The sequence below is a fragment of the Balaenoptera physalus genome (genome assembly GCF_965194825.1).
Source record: "Balaenoptera physalus genome assembly, chromosome: 15".
Taxonomy (NCBI): Eukaryota; Metazoa; Chordata; class Mammalia; order Artiodactyla; family Balaenopteridae; genus Balaenoptera; species Balaenoptera physalus.
The window spans coordinates 73692811-73718129 of NC_138894.1; the positions used below are offsets into that span (position 1 = coordinate 73692811).

Consider the following 25319-nt stretch of genomic DNA (forward strand, 5'->3'; position numbering starts at 1 on the left):
AGCCGACAAAAACTATTTTAAGTGATGTTTTAAGCCACATCTTCTTCACCCACAAATATTCTACAATTACTAGGAGTTTGGATGAAGGCCCTTCCTAAGCAGAAGGATCCAGAATTCTTATAGACAAATCAGGTTCCAAGAATCTTCTCTAGATACTCTAGGAATAGAATGACTATATGAGTGAAATCAAATACACCAGAAGGGCAGAGCTGAAGGCGGATGTCCTTGAACTGTCACCATGAGGAAACAATTATCATCCCTGTTTCAAAACAAACAGTTCAATAAAATAAAACTGAAAATGCCATATAGAAGGCAGAAAAACTTAGACTGAATCACCTCTTGGATGCTGGGATTTATTACAAGGGATCCTTTTCAAATGCTGGACAAACAACCAGAAAGCATCCTTGCCTGTTGCTAAATATTCGTCAAAGACAAAAAGCTTGTACAATCAACAGCAGACCCAAAGGGAACTACAAAACCAGTGGGTGGAAGTTCATCCCTTTACAGTAGGATACACTGACATGCTTTGAATAACAAAGATAAAATAGCTTTTATTTATAGTTTATCTATCTACGGGTATACAAATCTGTGTGTTGCTTTCATTTCTACAGTGTAATACATAAACTTAATTCACTCTAATAATACTAGTGCTTAAAGAACAGACATCCAATTTCAATAGTTTTATAATTTGGGAATTAGGTGAACAGGAGAAAAATATAATCTTATTCAGCTGTATGTCTTAATTTAAATCTTTAGTAGCTGGCAATACACTATCCCCTTTCTCTACTTTTTTCTCCTCAACATGGCACCCCCCTCACAGTGATTCTCCAGGCTTAGGATAAACACACATTCCAGTTGCACCCCTTCCTCAATTCATTCAATTAAAAACAAATAAAAGCGAGGTCAGCATCCAGCTCTGTTGCAAAGAACTCTAATGTGATATCCTAGAAGACCTCTTGTTATTGTGTTGCATACACCGACTGTAAACCCCAGAGAGATGACAACATTTTGTTCTCAATAAAACTAAATGTGGAATTTGTAGACATAATGTTTTTTAAGTGTTCTGAAGCTCACTGTCATGAAAGGGCTATGGCAGTAGGAAGTTCCAAGTGAACCTAACTGAGATTTAATATCTGATGAACTGGAAAGCAGGCCAATTTGCCAAACAACCAATTTGCAGAATTTACAAAATGTACTGTTTACCAAAATCTTGTTTAACTATCAAGTTTGTAGCAATTCAGATTGGAAAGGAAAAAAACATTTTAACAACTTTTGAAGACTTCTGCAGTTCTGATTGGCTTTCATTGGGTATTTTATTAATTTGCTACAGCTGGACAAAATTGAGGGGGAAGGGGCAGAGACTGAAAGGTAAGGGGAAAGTCTGAAGCCTCCGAATCCCGGAGCTCTGGCTCCCAACAGCTGTACCAGCAACTCCGTATGACTTTGCATCCGCTTTCCTGGCCCCTCCCCACCTCTATGTGCGTGAATGGTAGGGCAGAGCAAAGAGACCCTCTTAGGAGGTTGTCTGGGGCCCAGACACAGGAGCAGAAACTGGTAAAAAGGAGGGCAGAAGAGGAGGGCAAGGTGCTTTTCCCCAAGGACTGAGTCCCAGGGAAAGAGAAGATTCTGATGAAAAGTTCAAGGAACTCCTTCCTAGAGGGACTTCTGTCAGGATGAGAGAATACAGGGCTGCCTGGCCCTTGGGGAGCTGGCAACTTGGGGAGACATGCGGCCATGCCCTAGGCAGCGACACAGTGTCTCACGCCCGTGGACTGCAGGGAGAACTTCCACCAGACGGTCAGAGCCCATGAGACAGCAAGACTTGGAAATTTTTGGTGGACCCTTGGAGAGAGATGACGAGGTGCAGCAGCCATGCTGGAGGGGCTCCAAGGTGGGACTTTCTGATATTAACCCAAACTCATCTGCATCTTTAGGCCAGGAAGACTTGGGGACATCTGGAATTATCTTTTAAACATTGTTCTTGAATGAAAATCAAGTGGAGCAACTTGATTTAATTCAAATCAAGAGTCAAACTATTGTCTAAAGGGAGAACTGTTCAAAAAAAAAAAACTTTGCTGTAAACAGCTGAGTTCTTCATACTGTAGATATTGTTAGGAAAGGGAGGAGATTATAAACTTCAAGTTTTAACTCACACCATTTAGATTCCATTTTCTCTTATATTATTTGTCATCCTACTCTCTGAAAAATTAAATTAGATAACAAGCCTATTTTTATACAAATAAAAACCTTATATCCTTACAAGAGGACATTTCAGGCTTCAGAACTTCAAAAGATAACTTAATGCATCAGAGTCTGTATCTTTGAATCTTAGAATTTTAAATTCAGTACAGCCAGTTTCTATTTCAAGTTTCCCTAATGGGTTTTCTATTTCTGAGAAATTTTATAATAACAAATACAGTTACTAAAAATAATCTCTTTGAAATTTCAGTAACCGCATGAGAAAGATGTTGCATTCTGTAGTCTCAACGTTATTTTTTTTTAAAGCACTACCATGTTTAAATAACCACAAATTGCCAAGAAGTTTTATAAAGAACTGAAGATTCCTGAAATCTCAGAAAATCATCAGCTTCTTAGAATTGAGGGAGATCTCAGAAGTCTTCTAGTTCTATCTAGTTTATCCTGGCCCCCAATTCTCCCTAAACTACCCTCAAGGCAGGGGATGTTTCTAGAAGAAGGAAATGTCCATCAGGGTCAAGTGTTGGTGATGGGGCAGAAAGGGACAAGATCTGGGTTTTACGACACAGGGGAGGCTGTTCCGGTTCAGTGGGACACGGGGGTGGGAGACGGACTGCGGAGCTCATGAAGCCATTAGGGGTGAGGCTGTAGTGACAGCGTCCACAGCTCTTCTAAGAAGCTTGCATCTGAAGGGAAGAAAGAGGTAGCAGGAAAGCTGGACTAGGGGTGGGGATTGAAAAGTGTTGTGCAACTGTGCAGTTTTTTCCTTTTTCTTTTTAAAGACTGAAGACATCTGAATGACATTAAATGCTGAAGACAGGAACCATTAGTAAGTTCAAGTTTAAAGCTATGGTAAAGAAAGGGGACAGAGTTTGAATTGAAGTTTCCTGAGGGGGCAGAAGGGTAAGGGATACATTGTGGAGATGGAAAAAAATGAAACAGAATTTTAGACAGGAGGATGAGCTCTTTCATTACAACAGGAAGCAATGAGTATAGACTCAGCTTATCTGTAGGTCTGAGGGAAGAAAGAGAAGGGAGTTCTGGTTTGATGGTGTCTGATTTCTTTGCGAAAGAAATGGGGGCAGGAGGATGGGCGCTGGAGTGTTGAGGATGGGCAGGGGAGGCTTAAAATTGCTACTGTAGAGAACAGGAAAATTGGCCAGGGAAATACAGAAAAACAGCCAGCACTGAGGGTTCTTTGGAGACCCGCAACTATACTGGGTTGGAGAGTGTCCATCCCCACCGCCGCCCACCACCCCACAAATCCATGTCCACTGGAACCTCAGAATGTAATCTTATTTGGAAATCGGGTCTCTGCAAATGTAATTAGTTAAACTGTGATAAGGCTGTACTGGATTAGGCCGGGAGCTAAATCCAAAATGAGTGGATCCTTGTAAGAAGAAGAGAGACCCAGGGAAGAAGGCCACGTGAAGACAGAGGCAGAGATTGGAGTTATGTTGCCACAAGCCAAGGAATGCCAAGGATTGTTGGCAACCACTAGAAGCCAGAAGAGTCAAGAAAGGATTCTTCCCTAGAGACTTCAGAGGGAGCGTGGCTGCTGACACATTGATTTCAGGCTTCTAACTTCCAGACCATAAGAGAATAAGTTTCTATTGTTTTAAGCCAACCCAGTTTGTGGTAATTTGTTACAGCAGCCCTAGAAAACTAATACAGCAAAGAATTTATTTTGGCAGTAATCTGAATGGTTTGGGGGATTTTCTCCAGCGGAGCTCAAAGCCAGTGCAGGTACAGCAAAGGCAGTCAGCTGGCGAGACCCAGGATTGCACCTCTACCAGGAGTGGGCACTAGGGCTAAGGTGCTGAGGATACTGGCAAGAATATGGTTTAAAGGATGGGCCACAGAGTATAACTGGGACTGGAGAAAAGAGTGCAGGCAGGTGAATGATTATGAATAGGGAAAAAGAATAAAGGCATTTAGGGAAGAGAGATCTTCACGAGAGTAAAGAACAGCTACAGGGGGAATAACTTACCAACAGCTGTAATATGAGACTGTCATCAGAGAATGAGATGTTTAAATTTAATGTGTAACAGGCAGAGCAAATCCAGAAGACAAAATTCAAAGTATAAAGCAGCATGGATAATGGGGAGATCAAGAAACTGAGCTAAATGTGTCATCATATACATGGAATTACCTACGAGGATGGCTTGACCAGGGACGGAGTGGAAAGCTAAGCCAGGTGCTAAGTCTCCTCTCTCCACTGAAATGAAGGCTGAGGCAGAGAATGGAGAGATGGTTTGATTGATAGCTGAGAGGAGTAAAAGTTGCTGTATTTAGACACAAAAGGCTCAAAAAAGAATCCCAAAAGAATTTTTTTGAACTCCAAGGGACATTAAGTCAGAGGTGAATTAAGAACATCATAAGGTAGTAAGATGTGACAGTGAATTGCTTTCACTTGAGAGGGCAACAGGAAAGTACCCACCCCACTGACGATTGAGATAATTTTTCTTATTTAGCTCATATTTCTCTTACAGAGATTGTAACTTGGGTGTTACAAAGTCACTCTGATATCTAACACTTTACCTTTATTTATGTCATTTAAGGAAGCCTACAGTTTTTAAAATACAGTGATGTTGGTTCCTTATCAGGACAGCGATTGGTTCTTCCTTTCCCATGGGCATCAAAAAACGTTGTTCGAAAGAAAGATCACTGATACTTCATGATGTGCTTGAGAAGCAAAGGACATCAATGAAGACACAAGACCTTAATATCAGGCTCTAGAATAGCTTAGCCAGTTCTTATGGATTCTAATCATTACAGAGGTCTAGTAACCTTAAAGCAGAAAAAAGTCAGACTAATTGCCATCACTGAAAGATTTTTTTTTCCTTAGGCTGCATCATCAACTATGACCAATAATTAACTAGACAATTACAAGGAGAAATCCAGAGAACCTTCTAGAATACTGTCAGAGTGTGGCCATATGCCATCAATCTCTACATTATGCAAAGCAGTGAGCTTCTTTAACCTTCTTGAAGACTGTGGCATCTGCACCTACAAAACATATGATATCTTGAATGGATTCATTAAAGTCACCAAGAAGCCCTCTTAAAAAAAGCCATTCTAGATATGGATCAGCTAACCAGTATAATTAACAACAAAAACAACAACTGAAACAACAAAGCTGTTTTTGGTTATATGTACTGAGGGCTGGAAAAAAGGGGGAGCAAGAGCAGGGTAGGCAACAGGCTAACAGTATAGAAAAGTGAGGTTCATGTATGCAACTGCAACACAAACTGGGGCATCTCTTTTTAAATTGAAGTATAGTTGATTCACAGTGTTACATTAGTTTCAGGTGTATAATATAGTGATTTGATATCTTTATAGACTTATTCCATTTAAAATTATTATAAAATTTTGGCTATATTCCCTGTGTTGTACAATATATTCTTACATCTTATTTATTTTACACCTAAGTTACACCTCTTAATCACCTTCCCCTATCTTCCCCTACCCCTACCACTAGTTACCCACAGATAACCACTAGTTTGTTCCCTGCATCTGAGTCTGTTTGTAGTTTGTTATATTCATTCGTTTTATTTTTTAGATTCCACATATAAGTGAAAACATACAGTATTTGTCTTTCTTTGTCTAACTTATTTCACTAAGCATAATATCCTCCAGACCCACCCACGTAGTTGTAAATGGCAAAATTTCTTTCTTTTTAAATCGAAGTATAGTTGATTTACAATGTTGTGTTAATTACTGCTGTACAGCAAAGTGATTCGGTTATACATATATATGCATTCCTTATATGTTCTTTTCCATTATGGTTTATCATAGGATACTGAATATAGTTTCCTGTGCTATACAGCAGGACCTTGTTGTTTATCCATTCTGTATAAAAGCTTACGTCTGCTAACCCCAACCTCCCACTCCATCCTTCCCCCAACCCCCTCCCCCTTGGCAACCACAAGTCTGTCCTCTATGTCGATGATTCTGTTTCTGTTTCATAGATAGGTTCATTTGTGTCATGTTTTAGATTCCACATGTAAGTCATATCATATGGTATTCATCTTTCTCTTTCTGACTTCACTTAGTATGATAATCTCTAGTTGCATCCATGTTGCTGCAAATGGCATTATTTCATCCTTCTTATGGCTGAGTAGTATTCCATTGTGTATATGTACCACATTCTCTTTATCCATTCATCTGTCAATGGACATTCAGGTTGTTTCCATGTCTTGGCTACTGTGAATAGTACTGCTAAGAACATAGGGGTGCACGTACCTTTTTGAATTATAGATATACAAATAGCAAAGTTTCATTCTTTTTTATGGCTGAGTAGTATTCCATTGTGTGTGTGTGTGTGTGTGTGTGTGTGTGTGTGTGTGTGTGTGTGTGTGCGCGCGCGCACCACATCTTTATCCATTCATCTGCTGATGGATACTTAGGTTGCTTCCATATCTGGCTAAAACTGAGTTGTCTTAATACAAGTACAGTTAAATGGCTACAGAAAGTTAGGGAAGGGAGAGACTATTTCTAGCTGATAGAATCAGGAAGCTTCATGGACGAGATGGCCACAACTAGTAGTGATCCTTTTTCTCTCATCTTCTTGCCCATTTCAAATATCTCTATGTAATAATTTCAGCAGGGAAAAAAACAAAACAAAAACAAAGTTAAAATCCTGAGTGATTATCCAAAGAAAACACCAGGTATGATATGTACACCAATACCTAGGAGCCTGAAAAATCCAATGAGTGGAAATTTAACATTATAGGCAGAAACTGGCACAGAAATGATGGCAGTTTTTGACAAGATTTCCTTTCCTCTTTCCTCTGCATTATATTCACTTCACTTTATAATACACTGGCCTACTCTGGACAATGTCCCCAGACAGACCTAGAATTTGAGGGTTTTATCTGTTCTGACCACTCTTCCCCAAGGTGAGAGTGTGACATTTTAGCAGTATCTTGTGAGATACTGTGCTGGGGTTGAGGTGGGAAAACCTGGATATAAATGGATGGACCAGTATCGCTGAAATAAGGAAAAAATTCAAGTATGTACTCTCTGGGCCTTGGGTAGGGGCAATGGCAATCAGGTAGGGAATGCTGCTATTGCTGTGGTGATGCAGAAGACTACTTTTTACTGCACTTCCATGAAACAATGAAGCCTATGATCTTGGAGTTTATAAAAATGGAATTTGAATTGTGATTGCTATTTGTACCTCTATATCCATATGGCAAAGGAGGCAATTAGAAGCATCTGAGAAACTTCTGGTTTAGCTCCTCAAATGAATAATACCAAATAAAATTCTGTAATACAAATTAATTAGGATCTAAATACTGAGTTTTATTTAAACAATAAGCCACAACAATATCCTCCTAATTAATACACAATAAATGACTAGTTATATCTGTTAGCTAACTTAGCTATGTCTTAAATTTGTGTGGGCCAACACTTCAGATACCCGCCCACAAAGGAGCTAATTAAAGTACAAAATAAAATGAACTGGTTCATAGAGAGGTCCATCCACCACTCTTATATAATTCGGTGGATTTACTTCATTCATTAATTTATTCATTCACTTTTACTGAACAACACAGGAGCACTGCCCTAGGCAGAGAGAGAAAGAGAAACAGAGACACTGACAAACTCATGATTCTTGCCCCAAAGGAACCTACAACCTAGGAAAGAAGATAAAATATATTTGCAAATTACACAATTCTTAAGAGTGGTTCAGCTGTTGTAGAAGACTGGAGGGCGATAGATAGCACTGCCAGCTGAAGAGATCAAGAAATGATCTACCTGAGCTGGGCATAAAAGAACAGGTAGGTTTGAAGAAAGGCAGAAGAGATAAGACGGTTGCAGAAGGTGAAGAGAAGGAGTGAGGTCAGTGCAGGGCAAAGTGAGTCTCCACTTTGGATGGAGCTTAAAGCTACAGTGGGAAGTTAGATTGGGCCTGTAGCACGAGGTCGGAGAGCTCAGTAATGCTTCTTATTGTTTTTATCAGCTTCCTTTTCTCATTTTCCACAGCAACTATTCCAAACTCTCATTATTCACCTCTCTCCCCTCCCCTCCCTATCATAATCATCACATTACCCCCTAACCTCTGACCTGATAGAAGAGCCTTTCATCAGAGCACCACCCCTCACTTTCTCACCTTTTACTCCCCAAACCAAATATATATTCAAGCTCAGCCTTGCTTCCTGCCTCCGAAAATGAGGAATCCCCTTAAGTTTGTTTCTGTTCCTAACCCCTCCTGATTTCTCAGAAAATTTGCTCCATCATTAATCCAATTCTCTTCCAGCTTTTCCTCCATTAAGTTTTCTCAGCCTTTAAAAACACTCAACTCCCCTAGTATCCTTGATGTGGCTTCCCCTTCTGTTGACTGCTCCAGCTCTCTCTTCTCCTTTATCAGCAAATTCCCTGTAGGAAGTATCTAAACTTGCTGTCTCCACTCACTCACATCAATCTGCACTCCACTCACATCTGGTTTCTGGCACCCCCATTCCTGTGAAACTACTCTCTCTAAGGTCAACAAACACATCCTAGTGCTGTACCCACAGGATTCTTCTCAGGCTTTATATCCAAAGATTCTATTGGCACCTAGAATTTCAGATAAGTTGCTAATGTTTTAGAAAATGAATCCATCTAAGTCCACGAGTATTGAACCTTGCAAACTGGCCAACTACTGCTGAAAAAGATCGATTTAGATGAAATCGATATTTGCCAATACATATCAAGGGACTCCCTATCTGGGTTTTGAACTTTAAAAACACGGTTTAAGGCATAGCTATTAAAGTTTGGGGTAGGTATTACGGGATGGGGCTTAGATTTTATGGCTAACTCTGTAGATCACTAGGGGTGACAGGCACTAAGTAAACAGTCCCACACACAAAAAAACTGCAGTATAAAATTATGGCCATTTACAGCCATATACAGAAAAGGCAAGATTTTTTTAAGTCAAAACCATTTGTGAAAACACAAATAAGATATTTCTCCAATGATTCTTTCTTAGGAAACAGCTTTGTAATTAGGATGAATCATACTTTTTTCCTACTATATGCCATCATACAGTCTGCAAATACCTCACTCATGGATCAAAAGAGATGAAAAAAAACATGAGATGCAATTACTTTTACTGAGTCTTCCTTTAAACTGAACATAATTAATACAGAAATCTCAAAATAAAAGACTATTTTGGGATGACTATGGTGATGGAAAGCCAACAGATCTTATTTTATCTGGGAATAAGTAGTAAACTGCTTAGGAAGATAATCAACTCTCTTAGAATACTAAGAAGGGAACAATTTACTCACCAGTCCCAGAATATTTATAGTCCTAAATACTACCTGCACAACTCCCACCATTTCTGCCTCCTTTTATTTTTCACTTTGTTAGAAGTGAGACTTCACAACAACCAAGACTACCTCTCTAACTTTAGCTCTTACCACTTAAAAGGGTGAACTTTGGGCTCCAGTCAGGCCAGTCTCCAGCACTGGATCTCCAACCCTGACTGTACTCTCCCAGTATCTTTACCAGATCAAATCCTGTTGTTCCTCAGGATCTAATTCAAGCCCTGGTTCCCTAAACTCTCCCCTTGCTCTGCCACTTCACTTCCACCCTTCTCTTCTGCCGGGTATACGGTCTCCATGGTACTTGATCACACACTAACTTTCCAAATGTGAACACAAGAAGATGTTCATCACAAGTTTTTATTCTCATGCTGTCACCAGCATGCCTTGATCATATAGTATTAACTATAAAAACAGGCTTTACCTAAGATTCAGATTATTTGCATTTACAAAAAAAAGATATTTTCTTTAGAATATCTAAATATAAACACCTTTCATCATAATTTTAATGACAATGCATACAGGACAAACTTTTTATAACATGCTTCCCATTGCCCAAATTCTGTTCATCTGTCGAGTCAAAACAAAAGTCAGTATTTCCCATTAAATCCTTCCTAATGTCAGTTCTTACCAATATCCATCCCTAAAGTATTAAACTATAAGCCTTCATTATGACTGATTTAGTAACATAAGAGGCAGCTACAGTCTACTTGAATTATTAAGGAAACTAATATTGGAACCAACATATTAATGATATTTTTACTGATCAGAAAGGTTATTAATAATTTCTTTAACAAAGGTTAATTCATAAACTATTTGGAAACTTTGTTTGGATTACTATTATGAACGTATTGTGGTTGTTAAAATTCTGTTCTGGATGAAAGCAAGTAAGTCCCCTGACCCAGAAAAGAATGTTCAAAAGTAATTTCCATGTACTCACACCAACAGTGCGAAGTTCCTCTCCTGACTGGAAGCATATCAGGGCCAAGTGGCAGGTCTTTTATAATAACAACTAAGAGCAGTCTGCAACAGGACTAGGAATAGTTTGTCGTCCAGCTTTGAGGAGTGCTAGTTAACTGAACTCAGTCAGCTCTCCTACCCAAGAGCAGTGATAACTGTGCCCAGAAAAGACATTGACTAATACTTCCTTTTCTGCTATAAACTAGCTCATCAGCATTGTAAATCACCAAGAGCTTAATGCAGTGAGTAAAATCTAGGAAGACTCCTTATGCCTTGACTTCTAAGAAGGTCACTGCTAAGGTTTATGTTTGACTGAAGCAGTTTTTCTTCGCTCGGATAATAATAACGCCTTCCCCTCAAGCCCTATGCACACACATACTTTAATACCTGGCTTTGACACCGTGAGCCATGTTTTTCTTATTTTATCTTCTGCTAAAGGCCATTTCAAATCTATGAGGAAATGGGAAAGATGTAAATCATAAATAAACTATGAATACAGGATTTTAGAACTTTTGTACAGCAGTCTCAAAAGTTTTGTCCGAATTTCCACATGGAACCCCAAACTATTTTCAGACTACATTTATACAATGCAAGATTAAGCCAAAGAATGCAGAGTTTGGGGAGGTAATATCTATCAAAGCAAACAGTTGTTAACCTACAGATAAGACAATTCTCAACACAAATTTCTCATATTTAACATCTAAAAATTGTGTAGCACCCTCACGGTATCAAAGGCTTGTTGTTTAAGTCTACAAATAACCACGCACTGTAGATTCTTTTGAAGTGCGTTCTGTATAATAAATAACAAGGAATTACAGACAGCTGTTTACTTAACTCAAGTATTTGTGAGGAGTATCTTAGTCACCACAAACAGGCATGTAACGTGAGCAACAGAGAACAACAAAGACGAGAAGAGCTCAAACAGGACACTTGCTGTTCAAAGATTTATGATGGCAACTTTTGTTCATGTTAAATATTAGAATGAAGACAATCCAACACATTGTAGATTCCTGTTTTTTACATTCAAATGAGACTATGCCTGGAAAAGGCACTTGATAAAACAAAGATTAAGAAATAAATGTACGTTAGTGGTTATATTTAATTTCTCTTTCAATTATTATTCCTTATGAAAAAGATGACTAAGTCACAATGAAAATTATTTGTATTAAGTTACTAATTATCACAAAATAAACACACTAAAATAGGCATGTTGTATGTACATGCATGCTCTGACCAGTCAGTATTCTTACAAGAAGGAGAATACCTGGAATTTGCTCCATGTGGTCAAATGCAGTACTTAGGTGCCGAGAGAATGAAAGCTATTGAGAACACGTGTGCTTTCCTCTCCTACATAACTTTGTTATGAGAAAGCAGATGAATTAGAAAGTCACTAACACACTTTCAACATCTTGCATTTCATGTAGCATAAAAAGGCCAACTTAGGATAACTGCACCAGGACTTGTTCTCCTCAGTCCAGATTCTATGACAAAGTACATTCGGGCGCTCTTAGCAATCAAATGATAAATACAGGGATGCCTATATTATAAAATATATAATAGTATATGTAAATATAATTATTTTATATAAAATATAATTATGCAAAATAAAATGGAAAAAATTCTTTCATTTAGAAAGCTATTCAGATAATTTCAACATTAATAAGCAAATAACTTCTATATTTAGTTTCATGTTCCTGTGGCACTGATTTCTGATAAGAATCTATTTTTAATAAGTGAGGGCACATGAACTTGGTTTGCATGTGCACATGCATAAGCACACACTCACACACACCAGCAAGGTCAGTATTGTTTTAACAATACCTTTGCAATACTCAAAACAAACATCAATTTACTTAAAAACAAAACGAGAAAAGGTCCTAGCAACTGGAAAAAATATAGAAAAAATATTTTGAATACGAAAAACTATAAAGCTAAAAGAGAAAGGGCATAACCTTTAAAAATATGGAAATGGGACACATGCTCAGAAAAAAGGAGAAACAAGTTAAAGCTTTAAGGCTTTTTGGACAAGCCCAGAAAAGAAAAATGATACATCCATAGTGAAATTATATACTATATAAAACAAAAAGGCAGGCATAATTTCCTGTTCAGATGAACTTCTGCATTGAAGTGTCCACAGCAGTTAGATTCAGGCCAACATCTCAGCTTTGGTGAGAATAAACTTTGATTTTCACATGAACAGGAAGCTGAAGTACAATATTGTTACATACGTTGTGCATATGCACTGAAACTCTTATTTTGCTTCAAAACAACATTATAAGGACATGAAGATTTAGTGCTTAGCTGCCGCTCGGGGAGATAACACCATGACGGCAGAGCTGCCAGCATTCTCTGCTGTTGGTTCAGCTGTCTCACTAATGCCTTCAGAGGGAAAAACTGAAAGAATGAGTCTAATGTATGTAACAATATTCTTTACAGTCAGTATACAGCCTACAGAAAGTTATCACTCAAAGACAATTCCACAAATTTTACTTACAAAGCTTCTTCCACAATTCTAAATTTTAAAATAAACATATTTTGTAAGTGTCACAGTCATCAGCATTTTTCAGTGTACTACTCTTAAGAAACTAATATAAACATTATAACAGAGTATCAATACTTAGGCATTCTGAATGAGTAAAATACAACTTGTATATAATTTTCACTCATTTGTAAAAATGGTAATCTAACCAATTGGAGAATATATATTTTGAGAATTTTTATTAATGGTGCCATAAGACATGAACTCATCACTGAGGCCTACCTTTCACACTCGTCGGCATTTATTATAGCTGGCCAGTGTTAGAGAAATAGTACATACCCCCAGAACAAGATTTTTCTCCTACTGAAGTCAAGTGGTACAGAGAGGCACAAGGCTGCAATGACTGTCTTCTCAGGACTATCTCAGAAGCTGAAACTCGTTGAGTAGAAATACCAATAAACCAGGAAACATTTAAGAACCACAATTCCATACTGATTTTTACATGATCAAATGCCAAGAGCTTGTTCATGTAAGTTGCAAATAATATGCTTCCGTATGTCCCTTCTAATAGTATAGATAATCTAGGGGGAAAAAAAAATCAGCCTTACATATATCCTACAGTGGATACTGAAGGTGGTAGGGGGCATTACTAATCACAAGTGCATGTGTGTGAGATGCTGAAAACAGCAGCTACAAAATTTGTACAAACCTATACTGAGTACCTGTGATACTCATGACACTAGGACCTCAGATATAAAAATGACAAAACACAGTATCTACCCTAAAGGAGCTCAGAGTCCAAGTGAGAGAAGGCCAAAAAAAAAAAAAAATCACTGATTATAGAAAATATGAAAAAAGTGATTGACAAACGCCTGGAGTATGACGAGAGTAAGAAGAAAGAACCCTAATAACCTGGTCAGGAGATTGTCTGAAATGTAAAAGGCATTTGAACTGTCTTGAAGGACCAACAGGAGCTACCCAGATGATTGGGAACAGTTCAGGAAAAAGAATAGCATGAGAAAAGCATGTTCAACCTGGCTAGAACAAAGACAGGACATGGAGTTACAGCCAGAAACAAGATGAGAAAGGCCACACAGACAGGGACTGAGCTTTGGGCAGTGGTCTGTTGACCATGCTGTTAAGTATTGCAAACAAAAACACATGAATCTCAATTGTTTTCTGCAGGCCACACTGGCCACCCTCAGTTCAGAGGTAAAGTCACCTTCAGTTCCTGAGTAAAATCTCAGCAGGCTCAACTTCCCTAAGAGAAGCCTATACCCATTTCCACCTACGAGTAAAGCCCTTGGACCTGTACTTAACTCGTGATACAAAATATCTGCACAACAGATGCTTTATGAAGAGTAACCAAAACCTGTACAAACCAATTCTCATCCAAAGCTCAGTGAGTAAAATACCATTTGTGGAGAATGATTTGAAGGACATGCAGTCTCTCCATACCTTTAGAGTTAAGACAATGTTTTGAGCTCTTATGAGGCTGTTTTTACTGAACTACTCTTTCTCCTCCTGCCATTAGCCCATGTGGGCAAGCACTCTGCTGCTATGTGGAACATTTAACATTAAAGATGCTGTGAGGCTGCTGGGCACGACAGTGCACAACGTCCCCTGTGAGGAACCAAAGATCTTTCTCTCAAGTCCTTCAGAAATGGTCATGCTTTTTCCGAGCATGTGGTTTGCTTTAATCTTATGGCCCTTGTCAATGATATCATTCAGTTCCCTTATATAGAAGGTGCCAGAAAGCTCAGGGCCAATTTATAGACCCATATTTTATAGGAATATAGAGCTTATAACATATGTCTTATGTATACAATAACCTTGTAACATATAACTTGTCTATTAAATTCATCCCTTTATTGTCCCTTTACCTTAATTTTTTTTCTTATGCCGTGGTGCTGCTGTTATCGTAACATACATAATTATGTTTGCCACTTTAAATCTTTATTGGAACATAGCAGGGTATAAAATTACAGCAACCAAGCAGCTGACTGGTTCAAAAAATTTAAAGAGCATCTTTTATATGCCAGGTCTCTGCTGAAGGCTAGGATAAAAACTGTCAGTGGACCTGACTTGATGCTTATGGTCAGGAAACTGAGAGTTATGGACAAAATGGATAATTAAACAAGTGATAATACCATAGGAAGAACATTTATATAGGGCAAATATAGTAGGAAAAGCATTCACATAGGGAACACAGAAATCTAAGATAGCTGGGAAGGCTTCCCAAATGAACTATTATCTAAGCTGTGACCTCCAGGCTGAGTAGGAGAAGTTCTGCTATAGTGGGGAAGGCTCAGAGTACAGTACACTCTGGGGAAGGAAAGCAGTTCAGTATGTCTGGGACAAATGGTGTAACTAAGGAGACGGCAGATAGGCCAGAGAGGTAAGCAAGGACCAGGTCACAGAGGGCCTGGCAAATCATGTTAAAGAAGTAGATTTAACCTTGGAGCACTGTGAAACCCAGAAGGGTTTGCCGGGCGCTGACACAATCAGGTTTGCACTGTAACATTTATTGAGTGCTTGCTATTTTCCAGGCCCTGTGCTAAGTGCTTTCTGTGCCTGACTATACTGAAGCCTCAGAAGAGTCCTATAAAATCATAGAAAGTAAGCACTATTATTACTCCTATTTTACAGAAGATGAAAATGAGGTTTAATGAGGGAAAGGAATCTAACCAGCCACACTCCTGGTCCTAGTGAAGCCAGGATTCCAACCCAGGTCTTCTGACTCCAGGGCCTGAGTGCCTAATTTAGTGTGCTGTCACATTCACTTAGAAGAAGGCTTGATTGACAATGATGATAATGACTCTGGGGTGTGAGGAATATAGGAGGAAAAGCAATTTAGGGGGAATGACAAATTCAATTCCGAACATACTGAAGTGCCTGCAGAACCTCCAAGTGGCAAAAATCACATATACGGCTCTTAAGTAAGAAAGGGCTTTTGGACCAAGGGTTTAGAATTAGGAGTCATGAGCACATGGATGATCACCTGAGCCACCAACCTGAATGACATGTCCCAGGGAGAGTGCGTGGAGTGAGAGAGCAAAGGAGCCTGGGAGAGTCTTACGAGGAACATAGAGAGGACTGAAGAACCTGCAAAAAAGTCTTGAGAAGTGGCCAGAGAAGTAGGAGAAAAAATGACAAGCCAAAGGGAGAGCGTATTTCAAGAAGAATCAACAGTGCCAAATGTTGCTAAGAGGAAAATAAGAATGGAAAGGTATTCATTAGATTTAGAAATAAAATCTTTGTTCTTAATGGTTTAGGTGACATGGCTGTTGCTGTCCTTTTAGGAAGGTAAGAGATAAAATATATTAAAATGGCTATTAATATAAGATCTGTGCTAAGTCCTATTAGAGAAGAAAAAGATATTCAGTCCAGATGTCTGCCAGCTGGGGGAAATGAGAATGGACTCTTAGAAGAAGATCATTAAAGGAAAAATAGCATTTGGAGATTAAAGAAAAGAGCAAAGCCTTGCAGGTTTTAGCCTGGACAGATGTAACCAGAGGCAAAATTCAGAAAGCATAAGGCACAGTCAGGAATAGTCCATTAATTCAAATAGGTTGGCTCATTCTGCATTAGTGGTAAAATTTAAAAAGTAGATTGGAACCATATTATAAAGTCTTCACCAAGGAATATGGAAGTAATGCACATATTTAAATGTCTTTTCTCCCTGGAAAATGCCTAATTATTCTTTAATTCTCAGCTCATGTGCCACCGCTTCAGTGTCACTTTAAGTAAAAAAAGACTAGCCTTTCTTTATGTGCTTAAGTTACTTTCTATTCATATCTCTTATGATAATGCATTTTAATGTTTCCTAAACTTGATGATGCTGAAGGGAATTGGGTATGTCTTGGTACTGGCAATATCTCAGCAAGTCAAATAACGTATGTGCCCAAGAAGCATTTTCTGAACAAATAAACATACACACAATTACATTAGAGTGGTACTTTATGAAGACTGACTGTTAGCTGTGTGCAATATGGATTAGCAAAGAAGAAACAAGAGGCACTCCAGTGAGAAAGCCAGGAAGCGTGAAAAGGAGAGGTAATGGGATCCCATCGAATGGGGCCATTGCGGAAATACAGGAAGTTTCTCTAAGAGATGCTTCCAAGGCAATATCATAGAAATTGGTGACCAAATGAAATGGGGCAGGGCATAAGACTAACATTTTTTAAAAACTTTAAAAAATATACCCTTGACTCAGTAATTAGATTTGGAAATATATCCTACGGAAATAGAGATTTACACATACTTTGGCATTATTTATAAGAGTGGAAAACTGGAAACCATTTTAATTTTTAATAATAGAGGCCTAATTAAATAAATAGTGGCACCTCTATCTGATGAAGCACCATGCATACATTAATGTATCATAAAAAATTATGTAAGGATGGTGAAAAAATGCGCATTATAGTAAGTTGGGAAAAACATTTTTACAAAACAAAATAGAATTTGACCCAATTTTTAAAATAAAACATGGAAAAACACAAGACTCAAAAGGCACTGGATATTTGAGAAGTGCCTGACAAGACTATGGGTGCCATTTTCTTCTTTGTAATTAATTTTCCAACTTTTTTTTTTTTTTAAAGATTGATTGATTGATTGATTGATTACTATGTTGGGTCTTCGTTTCTGTGCTAGGGCTTCCTGTAGTTGCGGCAAGCGGGGGCTACTCTTCATCGCGGTGCGCGGGCCTCTCACTATTGTGGCCTCTTTTGTTGTGGAGCACAGGCTCCAGATGCGCAGGCTCAGTAGTTGTGGCTCACGGGCCTAGTTGCTCCGTGGCATGTGGGATCTTCCCAGACCAGGGCGCGAACCTGTGTCCCCTGCATTAGCAGGCAGATTCTCAACCACTGCGCCACCAGGGAAGCCCCAACTTTTTTTTTTTAAATAAAGAAAAACTTTTTTTTTTTTATAGGAAGAGAGCTAATATTGAGAAAATCAAGTCATTAGGCTATTTTGAGAGTTGTTGGCAAAAAGAAAGAAAAGATAGAACCACAATTTGAAAGGACAGATAGTTTGAGTTTTGTTTTAAGGATCAGAGAAATAAATGAAGAACTGGTAAATATAGGAACCAGGAAAAAAAAAGAGAGATGCTTACAAAAAGGAAATCCTTGATTTATTTTTCCATTTAAACAAAACACACAGTACAGCCAAAGGATACCAGGGAGAGATCTAGGTAAGAGAGAAAAACCCCTACAAAGATGGCATTTTTGTAGTATCTGGAATAGAAAAACTGCTAACTTCTTACATAGCAGGAAGAACATGGGCTTTGGCATCAAAGAGACCTGAGTTTAGATCACGGTACCTCCACTCAGCAGCTGTGTGACCCTGGGCAAGCTGTTAACTGAGCCAGTCTCCTCGGGTGTAGCACAGGGCAAACCACCACCTAGCACAGTTATGAGAACTAAGTGATCTGTAAGAAAGTAGCTCGTGGGGTAGCTATGAGCCCAGGAGCCACCACCAGACTTTGATTCAGCAGGTCTGAGCCTGGACCCGAGTGTCTACGTTTTTAAAAGCTCCCTGGGTAATTTTACTGCATGGGCAGCGACATGTGAACAGTTCAGTGCCTGGCACAAGGCAGGTACTTGCTAAATGTTAGATGGTTGTTTTTATGGACAGAATATAGGGCTTCTATCATTTTTCATTAAGGCTGTCATGACTTTCTTCACTGAACACAATGGTAAGATCTGTCCCAAGTGAGCTGTTTGCTTGAGTGACTTGATCTAGAAATGGAAAAAATAAAAACATGACTCTTTGGGGGTAGGAATTAAGTTCTTCAACAATAATGGCGTCACACAACCTTCTTAAATATTGTCTGTTACTTTACAACCAGGTCTTCAGCTCAATCAGACTGGTTTTGCCTAGCTGACCAAACACTGTGCCCTTTCTTTTATTCTTCCTTTCCTGTTCTCAGCCATACTTATTTTTTCTGCCTATCCAAATTACATATAGTCTCTAAGGTCCAAGGGAAATTCAGCTTCTTGAAGAAGCCTTACCTGAGTATTTCAACACTACATGATCTCTCTTTACTGAACACACCTGTGATTGTGTAATGTAATTAAGCATAATATTTTATACTGTATACCACAAAACTTGGCATGCAATTATACTGTCATATTATTTTTTAGATATTTCCATGAGTACTATTCTTATCTATCCAGGAAGATGATAAACTTCTTGAAGGCAAGGTCATATTCCATGGGGTATTTGACCCCTCACTCCCAACTACTTTAACCTAATTTCAAGTTATCTCAAATGTGCACACTTGTGCCGCCTAATGGTGAAGGTAATTATTGCATGGTTACAATTCAGTAACTGGCTTACAAAGCACGTAACAGAACCAAATAATGGCTGGACCAAATCATTACTTGTTTAAAATCAAAGAAGAATAAAGCTACTACTGTTAAAAATAATACAGCAGCAGAGATGATAATGACTATAACTAAATTTTGATGCATTAAGTTAAAATTTTTAAATTGTGTGATAAATTTCTTAAAGCTGTGTAACTAAAAATCAAAACCAAAACACTTTCTCATGTAAAACCTTCTTTTCTCTAAGTTAGCAACTTCCTTCCTTTTGGGTTTGGGTTAATCTTAGTACTGAAAAGGGTTATATAATCACATATTGAAATGTCCTGTGATTAGAGGTACATATGAAATAAATCTTCCATGAGATACTGATCAGTGTAATATACATTGCTCTGGGAAGATGGTAGGACACTGTGCTTATCTTTTCAGACAAAAGAAAATATTAAACTCAACTAAAGCTGATTTAGTCTCTATTAGGGGCAGGACAATCCATATCCTTAAGAAGGTTATGATCTAGTGAAAGTATAAAAGTACAAAAATGATGGAAATCAAGGTACTCAGGGAAAACTTGTTACCATTATTATTACAAGAACAACACATCTGTATAATGTCATATCATGGGTGTTATATTTCAGGTTAAGTGTGTGTTTTCTAAATGTTCTTAATCTCGGTGAAATATATTCTAAAGAGACGCTCAGAAACTACTTTCTTTGTTTTGCATTTTCTCTTATTCAGTGCTTCCTGTTAGGACTTCTTATCCTTAACTTCTTGATGTCTTGAATTTCTCATCTGCCTGAACTTGTGCTATTAATATCAGAAATAGTGAATTCAGTTACATGCATGAGTGAGCAGTGAAGATGTTACCTAATGATAATTGGGTTTTTTAAATTTTTGTTTTATATTAGAGTTTAGTTGATTTACAATGTTGTGTTAGCTTCAAGTGTAGAGCAAAGTGATTCAGTTATACATATACATATATCCATTCTTTTTCAGGTTCTTTTCCCATATAGGTTGTTACACATTATTGAGCAGAGTTCCCTGTGCTATACAGTAGGTCCTTGTTAATGATCTATTTCGTATATAGTTGTGTGTATGTGTTAATCCCAACCTCCTAATTTATCTCTCCCCCTCTCCCACCTTTCCCCTTTGATAACCATAAGTTTGTTTTTGAAGTCTGTGAGTCTTCTTCTGTTTTGTAAATAAGTTAATTTGTATCAATTAAGTCCATCTGGTCTAATGTATCATTTAAGGCCCATTTTCTTACTGATTTTCTGTCTGATCTGTCCATTGATGTAAGTGGGGTGTTAAAGTCCCCCACTATTATTGTGTTACTGTTGATTTCTCCTTTTATGGCTGTTAGTATTTGCCTTACGTACGAGGTACTCCTATGTTGGGTGTATATATACTTATAATTGTTATATCTTCTTCTCGGATTGACCCCTTGATCATTATGTAGTGTCCTTCCTTGTCTCATGTAACAGTCTTTATTTTACAGTCTATTTTATCTGATATGAGTATTGCTACTCCAGCTTTCATTTGATTTCCATTTGCATGGAATACCTTTTTCCATCCCCTGACTTTCAATCTGTATGTGTCCCTAGATCTAAAGTGGGTCTCTTGTGGACAGCATAGATACGGGTCTTGTTTTTGTATCCATTCAGCCAGACTATGTCTTTCAGTTGGAGGATTTAATCCATTTACATTTAAGGTAATTATCGATATGTATGTTCTTATTGCCATCTTGTTAATTGTTCTGGATTTGTTTTCTCTTTTTTTGGGGTGGTTTTTCTTCCCTTCCTCTTTTGTTTTCTTCTTTTGTGATTTGATGACTATCTTTAGTGTTGTCTTTGGGTGCTTTTTCTTTTTTGTGTGTGTATCTATTATAGATTTTTGGTTTGCAGCTCCCATGAGGTTTTGATATAGCAGTCTATATATATACATATATATATATATGTATATATATAGACACACACACGTGTGTATATATATATATACACACACGTATATGTGTGTGTGTGTGTATACACACACACACACACACACAAGATTATTTTAAGTTACTGGTCTCTTAATTTCAAATGCATTTCCAATATCCTGCACTTATACCACACACACAAGATTATTTTAAGTTACTGGTCTCTTAATTTCAAATGCATTTCCAATATCCTGCACTTATACTCTCCTCTTCTCACAATTGCTAGTTTTGATATCATATTTGTGTGTGGATGATTTCCTACCATTACTGTATGTTTGCCTTTACCGATGAGCTTTCTCATTTGTAATTTTGTTTGTAGTTGTGGCCTTTTCTTTTCCGGCTAGAGAGGTTCCTTTAACATTTGTTGCAAAGGTGGTCTGGTGGTACTGAATTCTCTTAGCTTTTACTTGTCTGTAAAGCTTTTGATTTCTGTCAAATCTGAATGACAGCCTTGCTGAGTAGCGTATTCTTGGTTGTAGGTTCTTCCCTTTCATCACTTAAAATATTGTATATCATACCACTCCCTTCTGGCCTGCAGAGTTTCTGCTAAAAAATCAGTTGATAACCTTATGGCAATTCCCTTGTATGTTATTTATTGCTTTTCTCTTGTTGCTTTTAATATTTTTTTTCTTTGTCTTTAATTTTTGTCAGTTTGATTACTATGAGTCTTGGCATGTTCCTCCTTGGGTTTATCCTGTATGGGCTCTCTGCACTTCCTGGACTTGGGTGACTGTTTCCTTTCCCAGGTTAGGGAAGTTTTCAGCTATTATCTCTTCAAATATTTTCTCAGGCCCTTTCTCTCTCTCTTCCCCTTCTGGGATCCCTATAATGTGAATGTTGATGTGTTTAATGTTGTCCCAGAGGTCCCTGAGACTGTCCTCATTTCTTTTCATTCTTTTTTCTTTATTCTGTTCCGCAGCAGTGGTTTCCACCAATCTGTCCTCCAGCTCATTCATTCTTCTGCCTCATTTATTCTGCTATTGATTCTGTCTAGTGTGTTTTTCATTTCAGTTATTATATTGTTCATCTCTGTTTGTTCTTTAAAGCTTCTAGCTCTTTATTAAACATTTTTGTATCCTCTGTGTGCTGTGCCTCCATTCTTTTTTCTGAGATCGCAGATCCTCTTTACTCTCATTACACTGAATTCTTTGTCAGGTAGATTGCCTATCTCCACTTCACTTGGTTGTTCTTCTGGGGTTTTATCTTAGTCCTTCGTCTGGAACATATTTCTCTGCCGCCTCATTTTGTCTAACTTTTCTGTGTTTGTGGTCTCCGTTCCTCAGGCTGCAGGACTGTAATTCTTCTTGGTTCTGGTTTCTGCCCCTGGTGAGTGAGGTTAGTTCAGGGGCTTGTGCATGCTTTCCTGGTGTGTAGAGCTGGGTCTTGTCCCTCTGGAGGGCAGGGCCGTGTCAAGGGGTATGTTTACAGGTGGCTGTTGGCTCAGGACAACTTTAGGCAGCCTGTCTCCTGATGGGTGGGGCTCACCCTGTTGGTTGTTTGGCCTGTGGCATCCAATCACTGGAGCTTGCAGGCTGTTGGGTGGGGCCAGGTCTCAGTGCCAAAATGACAACCTCCAGGAGAACTCATGCTGATGAGTATTCCCTGGGGCATCCACCATCAGTGAGCCACAGACAACCCCCCGTCTCCCCAGGAGACACTCGAAGACCCAACGTACGTCTGGCCCAGGCTCTTATGGAGTCACCGCTTTGCCCTTGTCCCTGTGCACGTGAAACCTTGTGTGTGCCCTCAAGGAGTGGAGTCTCTGTTTCCTCCAGTCCTGTGGAGCTCCTGCACTCAAGCCCCGCTGGCCTTCAAAGCCAAATGCTCTGGGGGCTCCTCCTCCTGATGCCCTACCCCAGGCTGGGGAGCCTGACATAGGGCTCCTAACTCTCACTCCTGCGGGAGAACCTCTGTGATATAATTATTTTCCAGTTTGTGGGTCACCCACCTGGCGGGTATGGGATTTCATTATATCATGAAAGCACCCCTCCTACCATCTTGTTGTGGCTTCTTCGTTGTCTTTGGGTGTAGAATATCCTTTTTGGTAGGTCTGAGTCCTTTTTTATTGATGGTTGTTCAGCAGTTATGATTTTGGTGTTTTAGTGAGAGGAGGTGAGCTCAAGTCCTTCTACTCTGCCATCTTGTCCTCATACATTTCTTCGGTAATTGGTTTTAATATGTGGTCTCCAGGCTTCCATTGGAATATTTATTTATAATGGCCATTTGTTTTAAGAGCAAGATTCTTTTTCACTTAATTGATAAACAAAAGCAGATCCCAGAAAAGATCAGGAAGTTGTGCTGGGCCCTTTCTGAGTCTTAGATTTCTTTCCTAAAATGATACTCTGACTAGATGACTGTGCCTGCTCTCCCCGTCATCTCAGGCAGCATCATAACCACTTCCCTTGTGACTCCCATCCCTCCACGATCTGGCCATTTAGCCTCTTCTTTCTTTTAAAATATTTTCCTTGAAGAAAAACCATCCAGCTCACTATTATTACAAAGGTGCTTTAACTAAAATCACACTATAAATATACGAGGCATCATATTACAGTAGAAAGAACACAGGCTATTCAGTCAGACCAACCATATTCCAATAACTTTGAGCTGATTCTTCAATTTCTGCTTCAGTTTTGCTCTACAGGTTAAATACTGGTAACTACCAGGACAGTTGTTGTGAGGGTTAACTGACCTTACACATACAGAACACTTAGCATAATGCCTGGTACTTAGTAAATACTCAGTAAACGTTAGCTGCTGTTACTATTATAATTACTGCCATCATTATTTCTTGTTTCTATTATTATCATAGTGTATAGGACCCATTCTACTTCTCTAACTAACTGAAGTAAATGGAATCATCTAACTTTTTTTAGCTGAAGCAAATGGAGTCATCTGTGTTTCTTTCTTTACTGATACAGAGAAGGGGGAAAAATCAGTTGCCACTTCTGGCAGGAAAAATGACATACTGTGGCTGTTGACTAGTACTCTGAGTGATGACTAAGTAATACATGTTCCCCAAAGTTATAAATCAGTTTGCTACTAAAATATTTTCCAGATTTCAGAACAGAGAGCTCTGTAGTTATATCCTCATCCACTATAAAATAATCTCTCAACTATCCTGCCTGCAATTAAAAAGATCTTTATTAGCAAAAGATGTGTTCCAACAGCATGTTCCATGATGTCAGAAATACTTTTAAAGTAATCATTAAATACTATAAAATATCAGATTGTTAGAAAATAAAAAACATATTGTTGAATGAGAAGGGAGAGTCTAAACTGAATGCCACAGTAAGTGGTACCACGTTTTGGGGAAGAAAAACAAAAAAACAAAAAGCAGCAGCATCCCTGTTTTAATGTCTTGGTACCTCCCTGTCCTATTCCATAGGCATAAAGAACTGTGTTCTCCATGAGCTTCTATGGGTAGATGGACACTCACTATTCATACACAATATGACCATAAAGCCCATGTTTCCATTTCATTTAGTTATAACCACAGATATCCAAAAGCAAGCCAAACTAACAGGGACAATATTTTTAGTTTACTATACCAATGTGATTTTGGATTGACTATGCATTTCTTTTATATCATGAGAACTTAGCTGTAAAGATGCTTTGTCTTGGCAGGGTTCACTAAATGAGGTTATACTTTACTTTACATCTTAAAGTACATTAAACCCTAAAGGAACAATAGTGATGCCAATTAGGTTAAGAAGTAAGAACTTTATACCTTTTCTTATATAATGTTTCAAGGCCTTCATGTTAGGCACAAGCAGTTTTATGACAACATAGCAATTATCAAATGAAGGTGATAATTTGTCACAGATGTCACCTTTATACAATATGGCTTGCTAGAAATCAGAGTGGAGAGCAGAAACATGCAAACAAGATTTTTCTTCTGCTAGGTGACTCTGGGCTTTGACTTGTTCTTGTAAAATTAATAACACTTCAGCATGTTTCTGGACAGTTCCTTTTTCATATATATATCTATATGTCTGTTATCCATTTGTATATACATGTGTGTATGAATATATAAATATTTACATATGCAGCTATAACAAAATGTCCAATTGGTC

At 38.4% G+C, this 25319-nt stretch overlaps 1 protein-coding gene across 8 annotated transcripts in view; it reads right to left on the reverse strand.

The window, feature by feature from the left end:
- The window catches only part of LCLAT1 (lysocardiolipin acyltransferase 1), a 261860-nt gene that overhangs the window by 57265 nt on the left and 179276 nt on the right, over window positions 1-25319 (reverse strand). The window contains exon 5 of one of the 8 annotated variants that reach the window (XM_082426156.1): window positions 10857-10919. The exons of the other annotated variants lie outside the window; for them this stretch is intronic. Coding sequence (XP_082282282.1) covers window positions 10857-10919 — 63 coding nt within the window. The remainder of the gene's footprint in view (window positions 1-10856; window positions 10920-25319) is intronic. 8 annotated transcript variants of the gene reach the window in all.